General features: G+C 38.7%; 1 protein-coding gene across 2 annotated transcripts in view; it reads right to left on the bottom strand.

Annotated features, from left to right (window-relative positions):
* The window catches only part of DNAH8 (dynein axonemal heavy chain 8), a 320,651-nt gene extending 301,912 nt beyond the window's left edge, over positions 1-18,739 (bottom strand). The window contains exons 1-6 of one of the 2 annotated variants that reach the window (XM_049715770.1): positions 18,731-18,739; positions 15,799-15,883; positions 13,423-13,472; positions 8,467-8,656; positions 7,805-7,968; positions 1,216-1,392 (exon numbers count right to left, since the gene is read on the bottom strand). In XM_049715770.1, coding sequence (XP_049571727.1) covers positions 1,216-1,392; positions 7,805-7,968; positions 8,467-8,656; positions 13,423-13,472; positions 15,799-15,859 — 642 coding nt within the window. In that variant the 5' untranslated portion in view covers positions 15,860-15,883; positions 18,731-18,739. The other variant, XM_004267646.3, reaches the window with a different exon arrangement.
* Between the last annotated feature and the right edge of the window lie 746 nt (positions 18,740-19,485).

Genomic DNA, 19,485 nt, shown 5'->3' with positions numbered 1-19,485 from the left:
GCGGCGGGAGAGGCCACGGCAGTGAGAGGCCCGCATACCGCAAAAAAAAAAAAAAAGAACGTGTACAAGAATGTTCACAGCAGCATTATTCATAATAGCCAAAAAATAGAGATAATGCAAATATCCATAAACTGATAAACAAAATGTGGTGTTATCTATAAAATGGAACATTATTCATCTGTGAAAAGGAATAATTACTGATACATACTACAACATGGATAAACCTTGAAAACATTATGCCAAGTGAAAGAAACCAGTAACAAAAGACCACATATTATATGATTCCATTTATATGAAATGTCCAAAACAAGCAAATCTACAGAGATAAAAAGTGGATTGGTGGTTACTTAGGGCTAGAATGAGGGGAAGGAGACAGATGGAGATGGGAGGTGATAGCTAAAGAGTACAGGGTTTCTTTTTGAGGTGATAAAATGTTCTAAAATTGATTGTGGTGATGGTTGCACAACTCTGTGAATGTACTAAAAACCATTGAATTTTGCTCCTTAAATGGCAGAAATGAGTAATATGTGAATTATATCTCAAGACTGTTGAAAAAAAGAAAGGAAACAATTTGTCTAAAAACAAGAAAATGATTAAATAAAACCTGATGCATTAACATTATGGAAAACGAAATAGCCTGATCTGATAGGTATAACTCTCCAAGATATGCTGTTGGGGGGACCACGGAGTTAAAGAAAAACAGAGTATGATGATGCCATGTAATTTTAAAAATTTAGAAACACAAAACAAATATATATATATATATATATTTTTTTTTTTTTTAAGGAAGAAACAGAAAAGGACCTGGAGAGAATCAAGCTAAACTGTTAATAAATATGACCTCTAGGAAAGGAGATGGAATAGCGGGGATGAGATGTAAGATAGAGGACATTTTTGCTTTTGACTTTCTATATAGTCCTCTAATTCAATAAGCCTCTATTGATTTACAATTTCAAAAACAATTTAAAAATAAATAGCAATCACCCCATAGTAGTACTGTCAAAATTGGTGTGTGAAATATTGAGAAATAAATTTTCATTTCTATACTTCCTTTTCCTCTTCTGGAAGTAACGATGGTACAAGAGAAAGCCTTACTCAAAGTTTTAACACTTCTAAATACATGGTGCAAAGTATATGATGCGAAGAAGCAGTTCAAGAAGGGTAATTTTCCAGTTGGTTGCTCTGAAGTAAACTTTAAAATACAAGGCCTTTTACCTTTAAGAGTTTGGAGCGTGCAACATTAAGCACATTTATAACAGCCTTACAACTTGGCCCTTTAATCTGTTCAATGATATAACTGAATTTGGCTGACATGCGTTTCCAGTGTTCCAGTTCAGTGAGAGGACCTGAGTCATCAGCTTCTCTTCTCATCTGCACACTTTCAATAAGTACCTGCAATCAGAAAAGTTCACAGAGTATAGAAACGTTACTTTCTGCTTTTAGAACCTCATTATTTGCACCTTTTCAAAGAAAGTTAAAAGTACAAATAACATTCAACACTGAATAATATTAAGAACTCTTAGCAAACTAAGACTAGAAGAGAATTTCTTTACCATGATAATTAGTACCTGTCAAAAGTCTGCAGCAAATATCATACTTTGTTTTACATGTATATTATAATTTTTAAACATCTTTATGGGAGTATAATTGCTTTACAGTGGTGTGCTGGTTTCTGCTGTATAACAAAGTGAATCAGCTATACATATACATATGTTCCCATATCTCCTCCTGCTTGTGTCTCCCTCCCACCCTCCCTATCCCACCCCTCTAGGTGGTCACAATGCACCAAGCTGATCCCCCTGTGCTATGTGGCTGCTTCCCACCAGCTATTTTACATTTGGTAGTGTATATATAAGTCCATGCCACTCTCTCACTTCGTCCCAGCTTACCCTTCCCCCTCCCCGTGTCCTCAAGTCCATTCTCTACGTCTGCATCTTTATTCCTGTCCTGCTTGTAGGTTCTTCAGAACCTTTTTTTTTTTGGATTCCACATATATGTGTTAGCATACGGTATTTGTTTTTCTCTTTCTGACTTACTTCACTCTGTATGACAGACTCTAGGTCCATCCACCTCACTACAAATAACTCAATTTCGTTTCTTTTTATGGCTGAGTAATATTCCATTGTATATATGTACCACATCTTCTTTATCCATTCATCTGTCGATGGACACTTAGGTTGCTACCATGTCCTAGCTATTGTAAACAGAGCTACAATGAACATTGTGGTACATGACTCTTTTTGAATTATGGTTTTCTCAGGGTATATGCCCAGTAGTGGGATGGCTGGGTCATATGACAGTTCTATTTTTAGTTTTGTAAGGAACCTCCATACTTTTCTCCAGAGTGGCTGTATCAATTTACATTCCCACCAACAGTGCAAGAGGGTTCCCTTTTCTCCACACCCTCTCCAGCATTTATTGTTTCTAGATTTTTTGATGATGGCCATTCTGACTAGTGTGAGGTGATACCTCATTGTAATTTTGATTTGCATTTCTCTAATGATTAGTGATGTTGAGCATCCTTTCATGTGTTTGTTGGCAATCTGTATATCTTCTTGGGAGAAATGTCTATTTAGGTCTTCTGCCCATTTTTGGATTGAGTTGTTTGTTTTTTTGATATTGAGCTGCTTATAAATTTTGGAGATTAATCCTTTGTCGGTTGCTTCATTTGCAAATATTTTCTCCCATTCTGAGGATTGTCTTTTCATCTTGTTTATGGTTTCCTTTGCTGTGCAAAAGCTTCTAAGTTTCATTAGGTCCCATTTGTTTATTTTTGTTTTTATTTCCATTTCTCTAGGAGATGGGTCAAAAAGGATCTTGCTGTGATTTAAAACATCATACTTAAAGATGAAATTTTAGAAAATACCACCTTAAAACCAAAGACAAGACAATTTTGCCACTATCACCACCCAGGTCATGGAGATCATAGCACAGGATAAGGAAAGTAAACAAAAGGTATAAGAATTGGAAATAAAAAAACAATGGCATTATCATGGAGGGAATGGTTGGCCACATTTTAAAAATTCAAGAATATCTAAAGACAAACTTTTACAATTAATAAAAGTGAATAATTCAGTAAGGTTTGGGGCTGTATATATAAATATCAGTAGCATTTCTTTACAAGTCATCTAGCAATATGAAAATGTAATTTCTAAAATGACAGTATTTGCTATAACAAATAATAACAATGTAAGATATCTAGAGATTAACAAAAAATGTACAAGACCTTTTTGGAGAAAATTAGAAAACTTACTTTCAGCACACAAAAGAAGGCCTAAATCAGTGGAGAAATATACCGTGTTCATGGATGGAAAAATTCAACATATAAAGATGGAAATTTTCTCTAAATTAATGAAATGAAATTTATTTCATTCAATGAAATTTCCAGTCAAAATCTCAACAAGGTTTTCTTTTCATGATACTTAGCGAACTAGTCTTTTTTTTTTTTTTTTTTTTTTTTTTTGCGGTATGCGGGCCTCTCACTGTTGTGGCCCCTCCTGTTGTGGAGCACAGGCTCCGGACGCGCAGGCTCAGCGGCCATGGCTCATGGGCCCAGCCGCTCCGCGGCATGTGGGATCTTCCCGGACCGGGGCACGAACCTGCGTCCCCTGCATCGGCAGGCAGACTCTCAACCACTGCGCCACCAGGGAAGCCCCAGGAAACTAGTCTTAAAATTAATTTGGAAGAACAATCAACCAGAAATAATCAATGCAATTTTGAAGAAAAATAATGAAAGGGACTTGCCATACCAAACGCTGATTCAGTAAAAAGCAACATAAATTAAAGCAGTATGGTATGAGTACAAAAAACAAATAAGTAGACAGGTGGGATAGATAAAGGGGTCTAGAGACTTGATAGATATTACAAATTTGCTGGTAAAGAATGGACTACTAAATACACTTCTGAGACAATTGACTAACCATATGGAAAAAGACAAAATTAGATTCCTACCTCACATTATACACACACAAAAATAATTCCAGAAAGATTAAAAACCTAAATGGTAAAACATTTAAAGAAAATACAGGAGATGGGGGTAAAACTATAAAGAAAAGCATGGAACTGAACAACATAATTGCCAAGAAAATGGTTACCACTAGGGAGAAGAAAAGGGAGTTAAAATTTGGAAGAAAAATGCATGGAGATTGCAAGGTGCTGGTAATGCTCTATGTCTTGTGCAAAAGTTACACAGGTGTTAATTTTACAATAATTTGTTTATTTTATTTTTATTCATTTGTTGTTCATTTCTGTATATTTCAGTATTTAAAATAAATAAATAATTTAGGAGAATATCTTCACAACACTGGAGTAGGAAAGTGTTTCCAAAATACAAAAAGCACAAAGGTTCTAGTCACTGGAGGTAGCTAAATTGAGGCTGGATTACCATTTTTAAAGATATTTACATTAAAATGTAAAACTTCCACATGACTAAAGACACCAATACCAAACGAAAATGCAGGACACAATGGGGACCAACAAAAGATTAACAGGCGGAAAATATTATTCAAACTCCAACAATTCAGTTAAGATATCATCAAGCAATCTGAAAGAAAACTAGGTAAAGGATATGAACAGGCAATTCAACAAGGAGGAAATCTAAATAGTCATTAAACGTCCACAGCCTCAACAGTGTTCAGGGTAATGCAAAATAAATCAAGATACCATTTCACATCCAACATACTGGCATCCATTAAAAATCCAACAGTCCCAAGTGTAACGAAAGATATGAAGACATGGGAGCTCCCATTTACTTCTGTAAAAAAATATAAGTTAATATAACCACTATTTGGAGGGCCTTGTAGTACCCAATAAAAAATCTATACTACTTCTCTCAGCCATTCCCTGGGAAACTCTTGAACATGTGCAAACGAGACCAGAATAAAGATATTTATTGAAGATGTATTATTATTGTTTGTAACAGGAAAAAAAGTAGAAACAACTGCTTTCTGAGGGAACAGGTGAGTTCTCTACCTCCTTAAACAGAGGATACTAGACATAATTTGAATGTCTCCTAAATGTCTGGAAATCTACAGAATAAACGGATTCTCTCATAGAGGAATACCAGACAATAGTTAAGTGAATGAAATAAATTTACTTGTACCAACATGGATGAAAGAGAATGTTAAATAAAAAAAAAAACTGTAAAAGGATACCATTTATGTAAAGATTTTAAACACAAATATATATTCTGTATTTTCATATATATAATTTATTTATATATAATATAAAGCTTATAAATATGCAAATGCAATAAAAGTATAAAACTTTCAGGGGAATGGAGGAGACAATAACATCAGAATGGTGGTAATATACAGGGAGGGAGAGGAAAGGGTTGGAGGATTTAGTGAAAATAAGAGATCTGAAGCAAAAATAGCAAATGGTTAGTATCTGTTTAATCTCAGTGGTACTTACAGGGGTGTTTCTTATTTTCTGTACATTTTTTATGCTTATAACTTTCCATAACTACAATCATGATGGAATTAAGAATACAAATGAGTCAAAATACACAGTTGATTTTTCAAACCTATGAAGCTTCTCTCTTTAATCCATGAAATGCTTATAATTTTAACCATGGTTTATGGAACTCTTTCCTAATCTTATTATAAGTTTCTCCACCTCCTTAAATAAAGGATACTAGACATAATTTAAACTTTTCTTAGTGGCTGAAAGTCTATATAATTTGAATCACTGAATTAAAGAATGAAAATGGACCTTAAAATTAACTAAATCAAGCAACACTTTTGATGTTTAATTCCTGCTACAACATTATTCATAGATGATAATCCAACCTCAAATCGGATACTTTCAGGGATACAAAACATTCCATTTTCGGGTGGGGGGGGAAATTCTGTGAGAAAGTGATCCTAATAAAATCTCCCTCCTTATAACCATCACACTCCACTCTTAATTCTGCCTGTTAGGGCCATTACAGTACAAGTTTAAGTCCACATGAAATACCATCAAATATTTGAAGACATCACGTCACTCCTAGGTCCCCTTCTTTTCCCAGGTCAAATATGTCCACGTACTTTCTTTGAATGACATTGTTCATATCCTTGGCCAAGTTTTCTCTGAAATGCCCATTTCTTAATGATTTATAGCCGTTCTTTACATATTATGTATACTAACTCTGTTACATATGCTGATAATATTTTCTCCCAGAAGGTCAATTATCTTCTAATGTTGCTTACAGTGATTTCTGCCATATGGATCTTACATTAATTTGTTTATATAGTCATATATGTCAGGGTTTTCCTTTCATGGCTTCTGGGGTTTGTATCTTAATAAGATATTAATATAGTTCTGCATTATGTTCTGATTCAAGTATATTTTTTGTTCTATTTTTCACATTACTTTTTTAAGGCTGGATTCGTTCACTCAACATGTTTTTGAGATTCATCCATGTTGTTGCATGTATCTCTTTTTTTAGTTTTAGCTTTCATATTTATGTCTATGATCCATCTTGAATTAATTTTTGTGTATGACAAGAGGTCAAGGTTTATTTTAGATGTAATATTTTTTAAAGAAGTCTCCCATTTCTTGCACTGATTCTGCTTAACTGGAGACCATTTGCTACAATTGCCCAACATGATTTTCCTTTTTTTTTTTTTTTTGGCTGTGCGGCTTACAGGATTGTGGGATCTTAGTTCTTAGTTCCCCAACCAATGTGAAAGCGCAGAGTCCTAATCACTGGACCACCAGGGAATTCCGCCCAACTTTTCTTATTTCAAGTTGCCTAATCTCCTTATGTTAAGCTATTTCTTTTGCTTGCTCATTTTTATAAAAGAAGATCTATTTTGATTGATCATGATAATTGGAGGAGATCTCCTCAGCCACTGTGTAGGACACAGCTTGAATTCCACAATGGCTTACAACTCCCTCTTCCTATGCCAACTGGCATAGTAGGCAGCTGCAGGAGTCCTTGGTGGACAATTACTTCGAGTACCTAGGGACACCTGGGAGCAAATTTTGTGGCCGGCACTCCAGGCCTTGATGGAGTTTCCAAAGTCCTCCAACTTTTCCACTCCAACTACACCTCCCTCCTTCTAACAGTTCTAAGAGAGGTAAAATCAGAAATGTTTTTCTCTAACTCTTGCTTGCTCAAGATTTTCCTCCCCTAGTCCTCATTCAACTGAAGATTTTCTTCTCCAGTTTCACTGTCCTGTGCTCATGAACTAGAGATCTGTGAGTTGGCTTCTAGAGTCCTCTTTCTGTTTAGAGCAATTACCTAATATTTGGTTGTGGTCAACGTTTGTAGTGTAAGTTGGCACCTCTCAGAATGTTGACATATACCCCATTCCTATCACTGCTTTTCTTACTGCCAGAAAGAAAATGTATTTGGCCAGAGAGCTGCAGACTTGCCACTGCAGTACTGATAGGAATGAGCCTAGTTTGAACCTCTCTGTCAACACAGACAATTCCATTGATCAACCAAGAGGTATTTATTAAGTGTCTAGCATTGTGGCTATAGTCTCTTCACTGTGTACTTTTCCTCTCTCTCTAATGAAGAGCATAAACAATACATAAGATATTGGAGATAAATGCTGGCTATTTCTGTTTCTTCATTATTCCATTCTCAAGCCATAATGTTATGGTTTCCTCCTTAAAGTGGGAAATATCTTAAAGTTGATATTAAGTGGTCCAAAGAGAACAATGATTTTGCACTAGAATCAAAAATAGGCTGAATTTCATAGTAGAATCTGGAAGGCTCCTCTTCCCTTTACTTTTAGGGACAAAATGCAGTGACTAGGACACAGATATGAACTATGACTCATATCTGGTGAAATCACTCAGGTCGGCTCACCTGTTCAATCTGTCTGTACCATATCATCAGCACGTCCTCTAGCTGACGAACAGTTTCTGAATTGCTAGCTGCGAGTGTCACTTCTTCAAAGGTATGCAGTTTGGAAAAATCAACATTGTCTATCTTCTTTAACTTAACTGTTCCCTCAATACTTATTCTAGCACCTAAAAGGGAAAAAATAATATTGACAAGAGGTGTTTAATGTCAATGCATTAAATGCCAATGTGTGGTTTCAAGCTGTAATTACTAAAATGTTAGAGATCTAACACTTTATAGAAATATAATTCTAGTTGATCATTAGATTGTGACTATGATTTATTAATAAAATTGCATATTTTAACAATATGAAATAATATAATTTATATTTTAAAAAGAGTTCATCGTAATGTATATATTTTTAAATATGGTAAAAATTTTCTCAAATAATATAGGAAGAGAATCCTCCTTCTACAATGGGAGATATAAAAGAAAATGTATCTTATGCCTTCAGAGATCCGTGGAAAGAGAAGTTCTAATGATTTGATATCTTATCTCTAGGTCTCATAATTGCTTTGATTTACATCTTTTAAGATGGAAATGTTTTCTCTAATGCTTATTTTTAATAACTTATAGTTAATTTGCTCATTTGTAGTAACTGATTAAACATTAAATACTATACTTACCATCTAAAGATGAAAGGTATCTGCTGATGGTTTCAGTGAAAATGTGTTTTTCAGATTCTCCTTGCTGGGACTGGTTTAAAGCACCCCAATTATTTGTCGCAAGAATAGCTGGTAGAAATATATTTGCCAGCATATTCCTAATCCCAACTAGGAGTCCTTCTGATACGTCCAGAAAAGTAAATAGCACTTCCTAAAAGGGTAGTGTTCAAATGTTATTTTACATGCTGATCCCATTAAAGAACTGAAAATCATAACCAATTTTACATTACAATAAGTATAGACAATATATCTTATAAACTATTAGGAAAACTTAAGTGGTGAATATTAAGGTTCTAAAATCAACAAACTTATATTCTGCCCGCATTTAACCATTCACATACTTGCTCATCAAGTAAACACTTTCCCTGGTGCTTTAATTTCTGCATAGGGAAGGAGGTATGGCCTGGAGTCCATACAATGTGAGGGAAATGAAACTGAGCCTCCTACATAAAGAAAGTTCTAGGTGGACAGTTGCCCTGTCCATGAAAAGGGGACGAGAAAAACTCTGTCAGTTGATGTAAAAAGCAATTAAACTAGCCCCTCTGCCCAGAAATTTGGATGGAAAAAACATTGGTCAAAGGGTACTAACTTCCAGTTATAAGATGAATAAGTTCTGGGGATCTAACGTACAGCATGGTGACTGTAGTTAACGATACTGTATTGTATACTTAAAAGTTGCTAAGGGAGTAGATCTTAAATGTCATTACCAAAAAAGGAGAAAAAAGGTAATTATGTGAGGCAATGGAGGTGTTAGCTAATGCTATGGTGGTAATCATTTCACAATGTGTTAAATCAATTCTTTGTATACCTTAAACTTACATAATGCTATATGTCAATTATATCTCAATAAAGCTGGCAAAAATGCTTAACCATATATTTGAAAAAAGTGTAAACATACTTCATGAATATTTTTAGTATTTATAGGGACATCATTGCGACAGCGAACAAAAACTACACACACTCCTTTTAGTTTCTCTGGGGCTGCGCTGTCTATATACAATCTCATCATTTTTGCCCCTTTGGTTGCTCCAGGAATAGTTCGACCACATTCTGAAAACAAAAGTCAAGAACTTAGCATACGATCACATGACTGATCAAATGTGATAAATTACTGTGGATCTTACACCCTTGTTCCTTGCTTTAGTTTGAGAAGTTTTCAATATAATTATGGAATAAAATTTTTTATCTACAAAAAAATGTAATTGCAAATCTTAAATTGCAGCCTCCTTGGGTGCCTTTCACTGAGTTCTGCACTTTGCTCCTTTTGGCCTGGCCTCAGGCAGGACTTTCATGGAAACCCTTCACTTATCCCATTCTCAACCCTTTGCCTCCTTAATCCTTGCTAATCTTTCGTATCTCAGCCAAAATGCCACCTCTCAGGTAAACTTTCACTGACTCCCCCAAGAAGATCCTGTCCCCCACTAAATACTCTCATAGCACCCGACTTATATTAAATCCTTCCTTGAACTAATTTCAATGAAAATGTATCATTAGAAATCTTTCTTTGATGTTTAAAAACTATTTAAAATATGAGAATTCTGTTAGATAGCTAGTTGCAATATTTTTTTCTTTACTTTTTTTGGCTGCGTCGGGTCCTAGTTGCGGCACACAGGATCTTCATTGAGGCATGTGGGATCTTTTCTTTGTGGCGTGTGGGCTTCTCTCTAGTAGTGGACTGCAGGTTTCCTCTCTCTAGTTGTGGCATGCGGACTCCAGAGCACGTGGGCTCTGTAGTTTGCAGCACGCAGGCTCTCACGTTGAGGCGTGTGAGCTCAGTAGTTGTGGCATGCGGGCTTAGTTGTGGGATCTTAGTTCCCCAACCAGGGATCGAACCTGCATTCCCTGCATTGGAAGGTGGGCTCTTTACCACTGGTACCATCAGGGAATTCCTTGGTTGCAATATTAATAAGCAAAAAATCAACAGTCTTCCTGTTCACAACCATAACCAATTTGAAGTATGATCTAAGAAAATTTTACATCTCTATCACAAAACCATAAACATCTTTTGTCTGCCCAGCCCTCCTTCCTTTGGGTTTGGGGAATTTCTCCCATCCTGGGATTCTGGAGGACACCAGTCTCAGAGCCCTGCAGGGGTACACATGTGAAAACTATACTAATTAGACTCTCTGCAAGACTGTAAATCTTGAATGCAGAGACACAAAGATAAAAGGGTATCTGAGCAAGGTCAATCTACTGATGAATCCAAAGAAACTGCCCTGAAATCCATGGAAATGCTCTATTCCTATTTTTCCCAAGGCCTGATTGTTCAGCTAGTTCTAAATTTTGTGAACTACCCAAATGTTTTAATTTTTTTGCTTACCTAAGCCAGAGTCTGCACCTTGCTTGCAGCCAAAGAACCCTGAGACATGGTATGCAGCAATGTAGAGCTCAAATGCTCATTCATGGAGGTTGGCAGAATTACCTTTACCCTTAATATTCTCCCTTTTTTCCTTGATAAGTGAACCTGAATTTGTCCCATTTAGCAATCTGTACATTCTCAGGGAGACAACTGCTTTCTCAGCCTCCCTAGCCCCTAGGGTAGTCATATGACATTAAGAATCTTGGGCTTTCCTGATAAAGGGGAGAGGTGTGACTAGTAGGCCCCTTTCCTACATGATGAAAACCTGTACGTAATGTCTAGACTTCATCTTGCAACCATGTGGAACAAATATGAACACAAAGCAATGTGTTAAGAATGGCAGAATAGGGGACTTGCCTTGTGGCGCAGTGGTTAAAAATCCACCTGCCAATGCAGGGGACACCGGTTCAATCCCTGGTCCGGGAAGATCCCACATGCTGTGGAGCAACTAAGCCCGCGCTCTAGAGCCAGTGCTCTAAAGCAAGAGAGGCCACCGCAATGAGAAGCCTGCGCACCACAACGAAAAGTAGCTCCCACTCGCGGCAACTAGAGAAAAGCCCGCACACAGCAACGAAGACCCAATGCAGCCGAATAAATAAATTAATTAAATTAAAAAAAAAAAGAATGGCAGAACAGAAATAAAATAAGAATCTGGGTTTCTGATGGCGTTACTGAGCACTTGAACCACTGCTAGCCACTGCCTGCCCAGTTATGAGAGAAAAATAGACTCCCTATTTGTTTAAGCTACTATTAGGTTTTCCATTACTCACAGCTGAACATATTCCTGGCTTCTAAAAATTCAAATGCAGCTACACTAAAGAATATTATACAGCATCTTTTAAATTAGATAAATCTATATTTAATAACATAAAAAATGTCTAGGTTATACTGTCAAGTCCAAAAAGTAAGTCAAGAATAAAACGTGTTACATGATCATATTTTTAAAATGATACTAAGTGTCTACGTGTTAGCACATGCATATAAGAAAGACATGTAGAGGAATACTCACCAAGCTGATAAGTATATTATTTTTGGAAATAGCAAAAATAATAATTAAAAGTATGTTTACCCTTTCTTCTGGCAGTTCTCCTGAGAATTCTTCCTAAAAAGTCTTCCTAATCCACGTAGAATTAGCTTCAATGATATTCATTGAGGCATTGTTTAAAGGAGAAAAAAGTTGTGAACAACCTAAATTCTAATAATAAGTTTTGAACCTAATAGTTGTCTCAGCCTAATGAAGTACAATGCAACTGTTTGAAATTTAATTGTGGAAATGTATCAGTGGCATGGAGAAGACAATATTATCAATTTTTAAAAGCTACCATAGAATAATATATAGAGTTGGATTACATTTTTATAAAGCATCTATAAATTGTTTTTTCTTAGTTCAATTAAATTGAAAAAAAAAAAAAGGAAGCATATCTTGGGTGACATGGTCCCCAAACAGGAAATGCAATGTTTTTGAAAATAATTAAGAGAAGGCTGAACTAACTCTCATGGCTACTGAGTTCCTTTTTCTTTCTGAGACTGGACTATAATCTTGGAGGACAAGACATTTTTAGGGAGTGAGGCAAAGTTTACATGGCACTTGCCCTGAGCCCAGCATAACCACGGTCCTCCCAATCCCATGAGGTGAGTTCCATTACTGTTCCCATTTTACAGATGAGAAAACCAAGGCTCGGAGAGGTGAAATAACTTTCCCAGTGTGACCCAGCGAGTAAAGAGTGGAGCTTGTCTTCACCACCTCACTTCTGACCCTCTCCAGGATCGAGCTTTAAACCAGTGTGTCAAACAGTGTCTATCTGTGATCTCCTCCTCCCTGCAGGCCCAGGGGTCTGCACACTGTCAATGGAGGGTGTGATAAGCTCTGCAGTTTAAGAAAACAACATCTGGTCTGGGATACTCTCACCCATATACCAGGATACACAGGATAACCTGTCTAGAAGAAAAGGAAAGTTTCACACTGTTGACACTGACTTGAAATCCACCCTGAGCTCCAAAGTTTGGACCAAGGCTATTTAGAAAGATAATTGTTAGGGTAGAGGGTTCTTAGAATCTAGCAGGGCACTGAGTATGGGGAAAGTGGCTTCCTTCGCAGTCCTACCTTGGCCCCTTACACTCTCATCCAGTACCCGCCTGCTCCCCATCAAGCTTTGCCTCCTCAGGACCCACAGGGCTGGTGGTCTGGGTGAACAAGGCATAGGCACAGTCGCTGTCTGGAGGAACAAGTCATTGGGCTGCTGAAGTTTGCAGTGACCAGCACGATCACAGGAGGGGCAGCAGTTTGTAGTTACTTGGTCACTCTTCCAGCTGAAGAATGCACGTCCCCCTTCTCATCTGTCTTGTACTTTCATAAATTTTGACAAAGAATGACCCAAAGCACCAGAGTGGGTACAAGGTCAGCAAATCACAAAGCATTCCCAGCCTCCAGCACATTTGGCATAAGTGAGATGCTACTTGTGAGCCATAAAAGAGGTGATTACTTTCCTGGTTAAAGGCAGCAAGAATGCCGTAGGCTGTGGAAAGGTGGAGGCACAGAGAGCCCGTCTCAAACTTACCTTGTCATCCAGAAGCATCCTGGAGAGCTCTGTCTGTCTGGTGTTGTAATCTTGGCACAAAAGGAATATTCTCACTAGCTCTACATTCTTGTTTTGGCCCAATAAGTTTGAAAATGATACTTTTTTTTTTTTTCGGCTGAAAACTTGAGAGTTTCATTATTATTATTTATACTATACTCTTCCAAAGAAGGTTTGAGGCAATATAGGATAACAATAAACGCTATGGACTGAATGTGTCCCCCCAAATATATATATGTATAGCAGTATATATATATATATATATATATATATATACTGCAAAATAGGATCCAACTCTACATATTATATATGCAACTCTGGATGTCAAGGAGTCAATGAACCGTGAATATGTCTTAGACTTGCAGCCATACTTATAATTTGGGTCATTACAAACATCTAAATTAGTGATCAGAAGATAAAACTAGCAGAAGATCAAACTATATACATAGTGGTATATATACTGTGTATATATATGTACATATCTCATACATACTGTACATATACATATCAAAATACATAGAGAAAGGGAAACACACACACACACACACACACACACATATATATATATATATATATATATACACCAGAGAAGTTACAGAAGGATACTCATCAAGGAGTTAACTTGATTATTCCAAGTGAGTGGGAATGTGGGTGGTAGTTTTAATTTTTCTTCTAATTGTAGATATTTTCTCCCCTTTCTATATTTTCAGCTATTGTTTTATTTATTTATTTTATTTTTATTTTTATTTTTTTTGCGGTACACGGGCCTCTCTCTGTTGTGGCCTCTCCCATTGCAGAGCACAGGCTCCGGACGCGCAGGCTCAGCGGCCATGGCCCACGGGCCCAGCCGCTCCGCGGCATGTGGGATCTTCCCAGACTGGGGCACAAACCCGTGTCCCCTGAATCAGCAGGTGGACTCTCAACCGCTGCGCCACCAGGGAAGCCCCTATTGTTTTAATTTTTAATGAATTATGAAAATTTGGACCTTACAATAATGTCCCAGCATAAGAATTGTGAGACAGAAGATCAATAGAGCAGACATAGTCACTAATCATGAGTCTACATATTTTGTTGGTGAAGAAAGACATATATATTAAACAATTAGATGAAAACAGAAGAACATGATCAAGTGGTGTATTTTACAATGCAAACTTTAAAAGAGACAGGCGTTTGGAGGATAGTGATGGATGTGGTTTGGAACACTCTGAGAAAGCTCTGAAATAAAGAGAATGCCTGAGGCAATCCCGAGGAGGGGTAGGATTTGGCTGGGTGGAGACACTTAGGAGGGTGGAGAAAAGGGCACAGAAATGACTGGTGTGGACAGACAACCATGAAGACTGGCTTAGAGAGAGCAGCAAGTTCATGTTTGGCAGAATAGGAGATCAGACTAAACAAGTACTGTGTGTCCAGGTTATGACAGGCCTTAGTAGAATAAATGAAGAGTTTGGACTCAATCCAACAACAGGACAATGAAAGATTTACTTGGCAGGAATAAGTAGTATGGATTTCAGAGAGGAAATCTGGTAACAGAGATACTGGTTTTCAATCTGGAAAACTGGGGCAGGCATGAGATAGGAGCCTAAGCTTAAAGGCAGCACAGGAGGGGGCTTCCCTGGTGGCACAGTGGTTGAGAGTCCGCCTGCCCATGCAGGGGAGGCAGGTTCGTGCCCCGGTCCGCGAAGATCCCACATGCTGCGGCGCGGCTGGGCCTGTGAGCCATGGCCGCTGAGCCTGCACGTCCGGAGCCTGTGCTCCGCAACGGGAGAGGCCACAGCAGTGAGAGGCCCGCGTACCGCAAAAAAAAAAAAAAAAAAAAAAAGGCAGCAGAGGAGGAAAGCAAGAAAGAACCAACAGAGGGGACACGGTAAAATCCACAAGATTTATAAGATAAGTAGTCTAAAACCAAAGGATGATCTGTGTACCTAGTTATTAAGACAAAAGTTCAATGACCTGGTAAAGTATCAATTCTTTTTGGAATAACGTGAAAAGTAGAGAAAGCCAGATATTCCCCTGCCAGCTGCAGCAAACACAAGATGCTGACCCAGGACCACAGGGAGTGACTGCTGTGCTTTCGGGTGGTTTCATGACTATTTCTAGTCATCTGACAACACGTGTACAAAATAGCTCTACCTGTTTCAAGGAAAAGGCAATTAAATTCTAGTGAAAATGTGTATTCCCAGGATAGGTCAATGACTTCTATAAGGATGCTTTCTTCTTCAATCATTATAGCAATCTTGTAAGCTCCTGGTAAATTTTCTTTATAAATATAGGATTGTCTATGTATAAGAGAAAAGATATGCTGCACTTTAACATTCATTCATGAATAGCTGGCACATTACCCTTGCAAAACATCCTTACCAAGACCAGGTACATCTCCTTCTTGGTACAAAAACTTCAATGTCTTACAACCATCTTTCATAAAAAAAAGAGTAAATGCTTCCAGCTGTTAAACAAAAGAGAAAATGATAATCAATAAAATGACTAAGAAACTACAATAAAATGAACCAAGCCCTGTGCTAGGCATTTTACATACCTTAGTCCTCATAGTTTTGTAAATAAAGAAAATGAAGCTAAAAGAGTTTATTCAAGGTACACAGAAGCAGGTACATCAGAGGCAGCATTAGAATCCGAACTAATTTAACTCCAAAATTATCATGGAATATAGGGTGAATTCTATTTCCAAACCTCCATTACTTATCTACATATATAAGTGGTCCTCCACTTACCTAACCCTGCCTCACAGCATCTTATAGGGGTAAATAGGTGAGTCCAACTGGAGGTAAACGTAAAGAATTATAGTTAAGAGAAACTACTCTTTTTTTTTGGCTGCACTGGGTGGCTTGCAGGATCTTAGTTCCCTGACCAGGGATTGAACCTGCGCCCTTGGCAGTGAAAGCACGGAGTCCTAACCAGGGAATTCCCAAGAGAAACTATTCTTAAAAGTTGATTTGTGGGACAGTAAAACTTATTAACTGTTTTGTTTGACCAATTATTTGAGTAATTATATTTTCAGCAATTATAATTTGACCTATATTGTAGCCAAACTAATATAAAAACAAATTAATATAATGTCTTCCATATTTATGAGCATGAATTTAATTACTTATGAGTCAGTATAATTATCTTAGTAAGTAGACATCTAAGTCACATAAACAAAAACTCTCACACATCATTAGGGAAACACAAAAGTTTACTGACCCCCCTTCACCTAGTCCCACTGATTTCATACATAAGTGTCTTTCCTGGGCAGTGGGTTTCTCTTCACTTACTGACCTATTCCTGTAGGAAGTATCTCAGGTCTGGCAAAGCCTCTCACCCTTGGACAATGGTTCTCAAACTTTTGTGTGCATCAGAGAAGCAACGAGGGGACGTCTTAAAAATAAAGAACGCTGGACCCAAGGATTTGCATTTTTAAAAAGTTCCAGGTGATGCTGCTGCTGGTCCTGGGACCACGTTTGGGAACCACCACCCTGGGAGATGAAATGGAGCCACGGAGATGAGCAAAATTCTAGCCCTTCATTTTCTACTCTTCCATCTCACACGTAAACTTGGCTCTCTTGCATAATTACCATCTAAAAGATACAGAAGCTGTCAGCATAGCTATTCTTGCCCAGTTCCACACTTTCATGCTGTATGTGACTTCTATGACCCATCAGCTTTGAATGCAACCAAACTCTCAAAAGTAGACCGCATGACTGTGATTAAAAAATAAATTCAATATCAAACGTAATGAATTCTTGTCTTTTAGACATGTTGTACTCTTGAGGCCAGCAGAGTGAAAACCGTCGTGGGCCAAAATCATGACTGCGGTTAAAAATTCACTTATGATACGTAATACTTTACAAATGCTTCATCTGAGTTTCACCACAACGTTGCACTAGGTAAGGTGGCATTATTATGCCCCTCTTGCAGAAAAGAAAATTAAAGCTAAAAAGAATTTGAGGGGACTTCCCTGGTGGTGCAATGGTTAAGAATCTGCTTCTCAATGCAGGGGACACGGTTTCGAGCCCTGGTCCAGGAAGACCCCCACATGCCGTGGAGCAACTAAGCCCATACGCCACAACTACTGAGCCTGTGCTCTAGAGCCTGTGAGCCACAACCACTGAGCCCACGTGCCACAACTACGGAAGCCCGCGTGCCGAGAGCCTGTGATCTGCAAGAAGAGAAGCCACTGCAATGAGAAGCCCGCACCACAACGAAGAGTAACCCCCACTCGCTGCAACTAGAGAAAGCCCACGCAGCAACGAAGACCCAACACAGCCATAAATAAATAAATAAATAAAAAGAATTTGAGGACTTCCCTGGTGGTCCAGTGGTTAAGACTCTGCGCTTCCATTGCAGGGAGGGGGCACAGGTTTGATCCCTGGTCAGGGAACTAAGATCCCATGTGCTGTGCAGCCCAGCCAAAATAATAATAATAATAATAAATTAAAAATAAATAAAAATAAAAAGAATTTGAGTGAAGGACCCAAAGACACATACCCACAAGTGCAGAACCTGGAACTCCAGATCTGCTCTCTTTCCACAGAACTGTGCTGCTGCTGTCTTGACTTTGGAAAACACTATCATGTAAGCCAGGAAAGTAATGTCTGTGACTATCATGAGCAGCACTGAATGAAAGTAGCAGGAACACACGAAGTAGCAAAAGCTTGAATGCCAATGCGGCAGAAACCTCTGTATTGGTTAGGGTCCTGGCAAGCAAAGGAGTCGTAACAAAGAGGCTCTGAAGAAACCTAAAGAGGCTACTTCTAGAGGCCAGAACAGGGTAAGGGAAGCTGTGGCACTAGCAGCAACACAGGACTAGCAACAGAGGAAAACCAGTACCACCTCGAGGCCTGGAAGGGAGGGCGTTGGGGGGAATGGGGTAGCGGGAAGCAGGCTGAGAGCTGGAGCTGGGGGAAAGGGACTGTTCATGAGGACACTGGCAGAAACGTGGCCAAGTGGGGAGGGATCAGGCTTCTTTCTCTTCTGCCCTCCAATCTCCTGCTGGTGGCTCCCAGAAGCCGAGCCACGTGGAAACCAGAGGATAAGGGAGCCCATGTGGTAGATTCCAGAGAGGTCAGCCTTCCAGGCCACAGAGCAGGGTGGAGCACAGTCGGGAATGGATCTGAAGGCAAACAAAATAACCACCACCTCTGCTGCTGTCTACCCTTTTGCGGAGCCTTTAATGAACTGTTTTCACTCTGGATTGCGCAACAGGCCTCACATAAAAGAAAAACTTTTCCATACACCCAGTTACCTAAACAACCACAACAAAACATACCACCTCTTGCTCCAACTTCTTACTCACCCATCCACTAATCGCGATGCCAATTTACTACATGTTCTTGCTCTGTCCATGTAATCAAATGAGCACTCTAATCTCTCCCAGATTTTGACATTGGTTTCCATCCTAGATGTACTTACTATCTTCCCTCCACTGTGGCTTTGCAATTCACCAGCAACTCTTAAGGAAACACCTTTCCTGGCTTGACTCTTCCCTTAAACCTAGATTTCCCATTCCTTGCAGTCTAAGCAGTGTCTGGCCTGGTCTATGAGAGCCTTAAAGGAAGAAGCTAACCACAAAGACCCAAAGTCCAAGACACGCCCCAGGAATGACAAATGGAAGGGTTTGCAAGCATTGGGCACTCCCACTTCCTGGGCAGCATGTTAGCCAGTGAGAGAGACTTCCTCCAAGTAGAGAATGCCAGCCCAGAAAACCAGGTGGCAAATACTTAAGGGTGATAATATCACCTCTGTAGATACTCATCTCCCCAACTTAGTCCTGGCAGCAGTCTTCCTCTGAAGGCACTGCCCAGTCCCCACGTCTATGTCTAAATCTTTTGCAGAGCTAGTGGGATTCCAGTTGTGAAGTTAGCCAAATATGTGGCCTTGAAATTTTCAGGTGCAACAATGTTGATTACCTATATAGTTTCTTCCCTAACCAAGCACAGGAATGGTCCTTGGGACAGGCTTGAAGCCTGCCTGGGCCTACTGAGAATCACATTTTTTAGAAATTGGCCTTCCCTTCCTCTCTTGGTCATCTGCTCAGTGATGTGTGCAAGG

The sequence above is a fragment of the Orcinus orca genome, chromosome 10, assembly GCF_937001465.1.
Source record: "Orcinus orca chromosome 10, mOrcOrc1.1, whole genome shotgun sequence".
Lineage (NCBI taxonomy): Eukaryota > Metazoa > Chordata > Mammalia > Artiodactyla > Delphinidae > Orcinus > Orcinus orca.
Note: the sequence above shows the minus strand (reverse complement) of the source record. Positions and strands in the feature narration are given on the sequence as shown.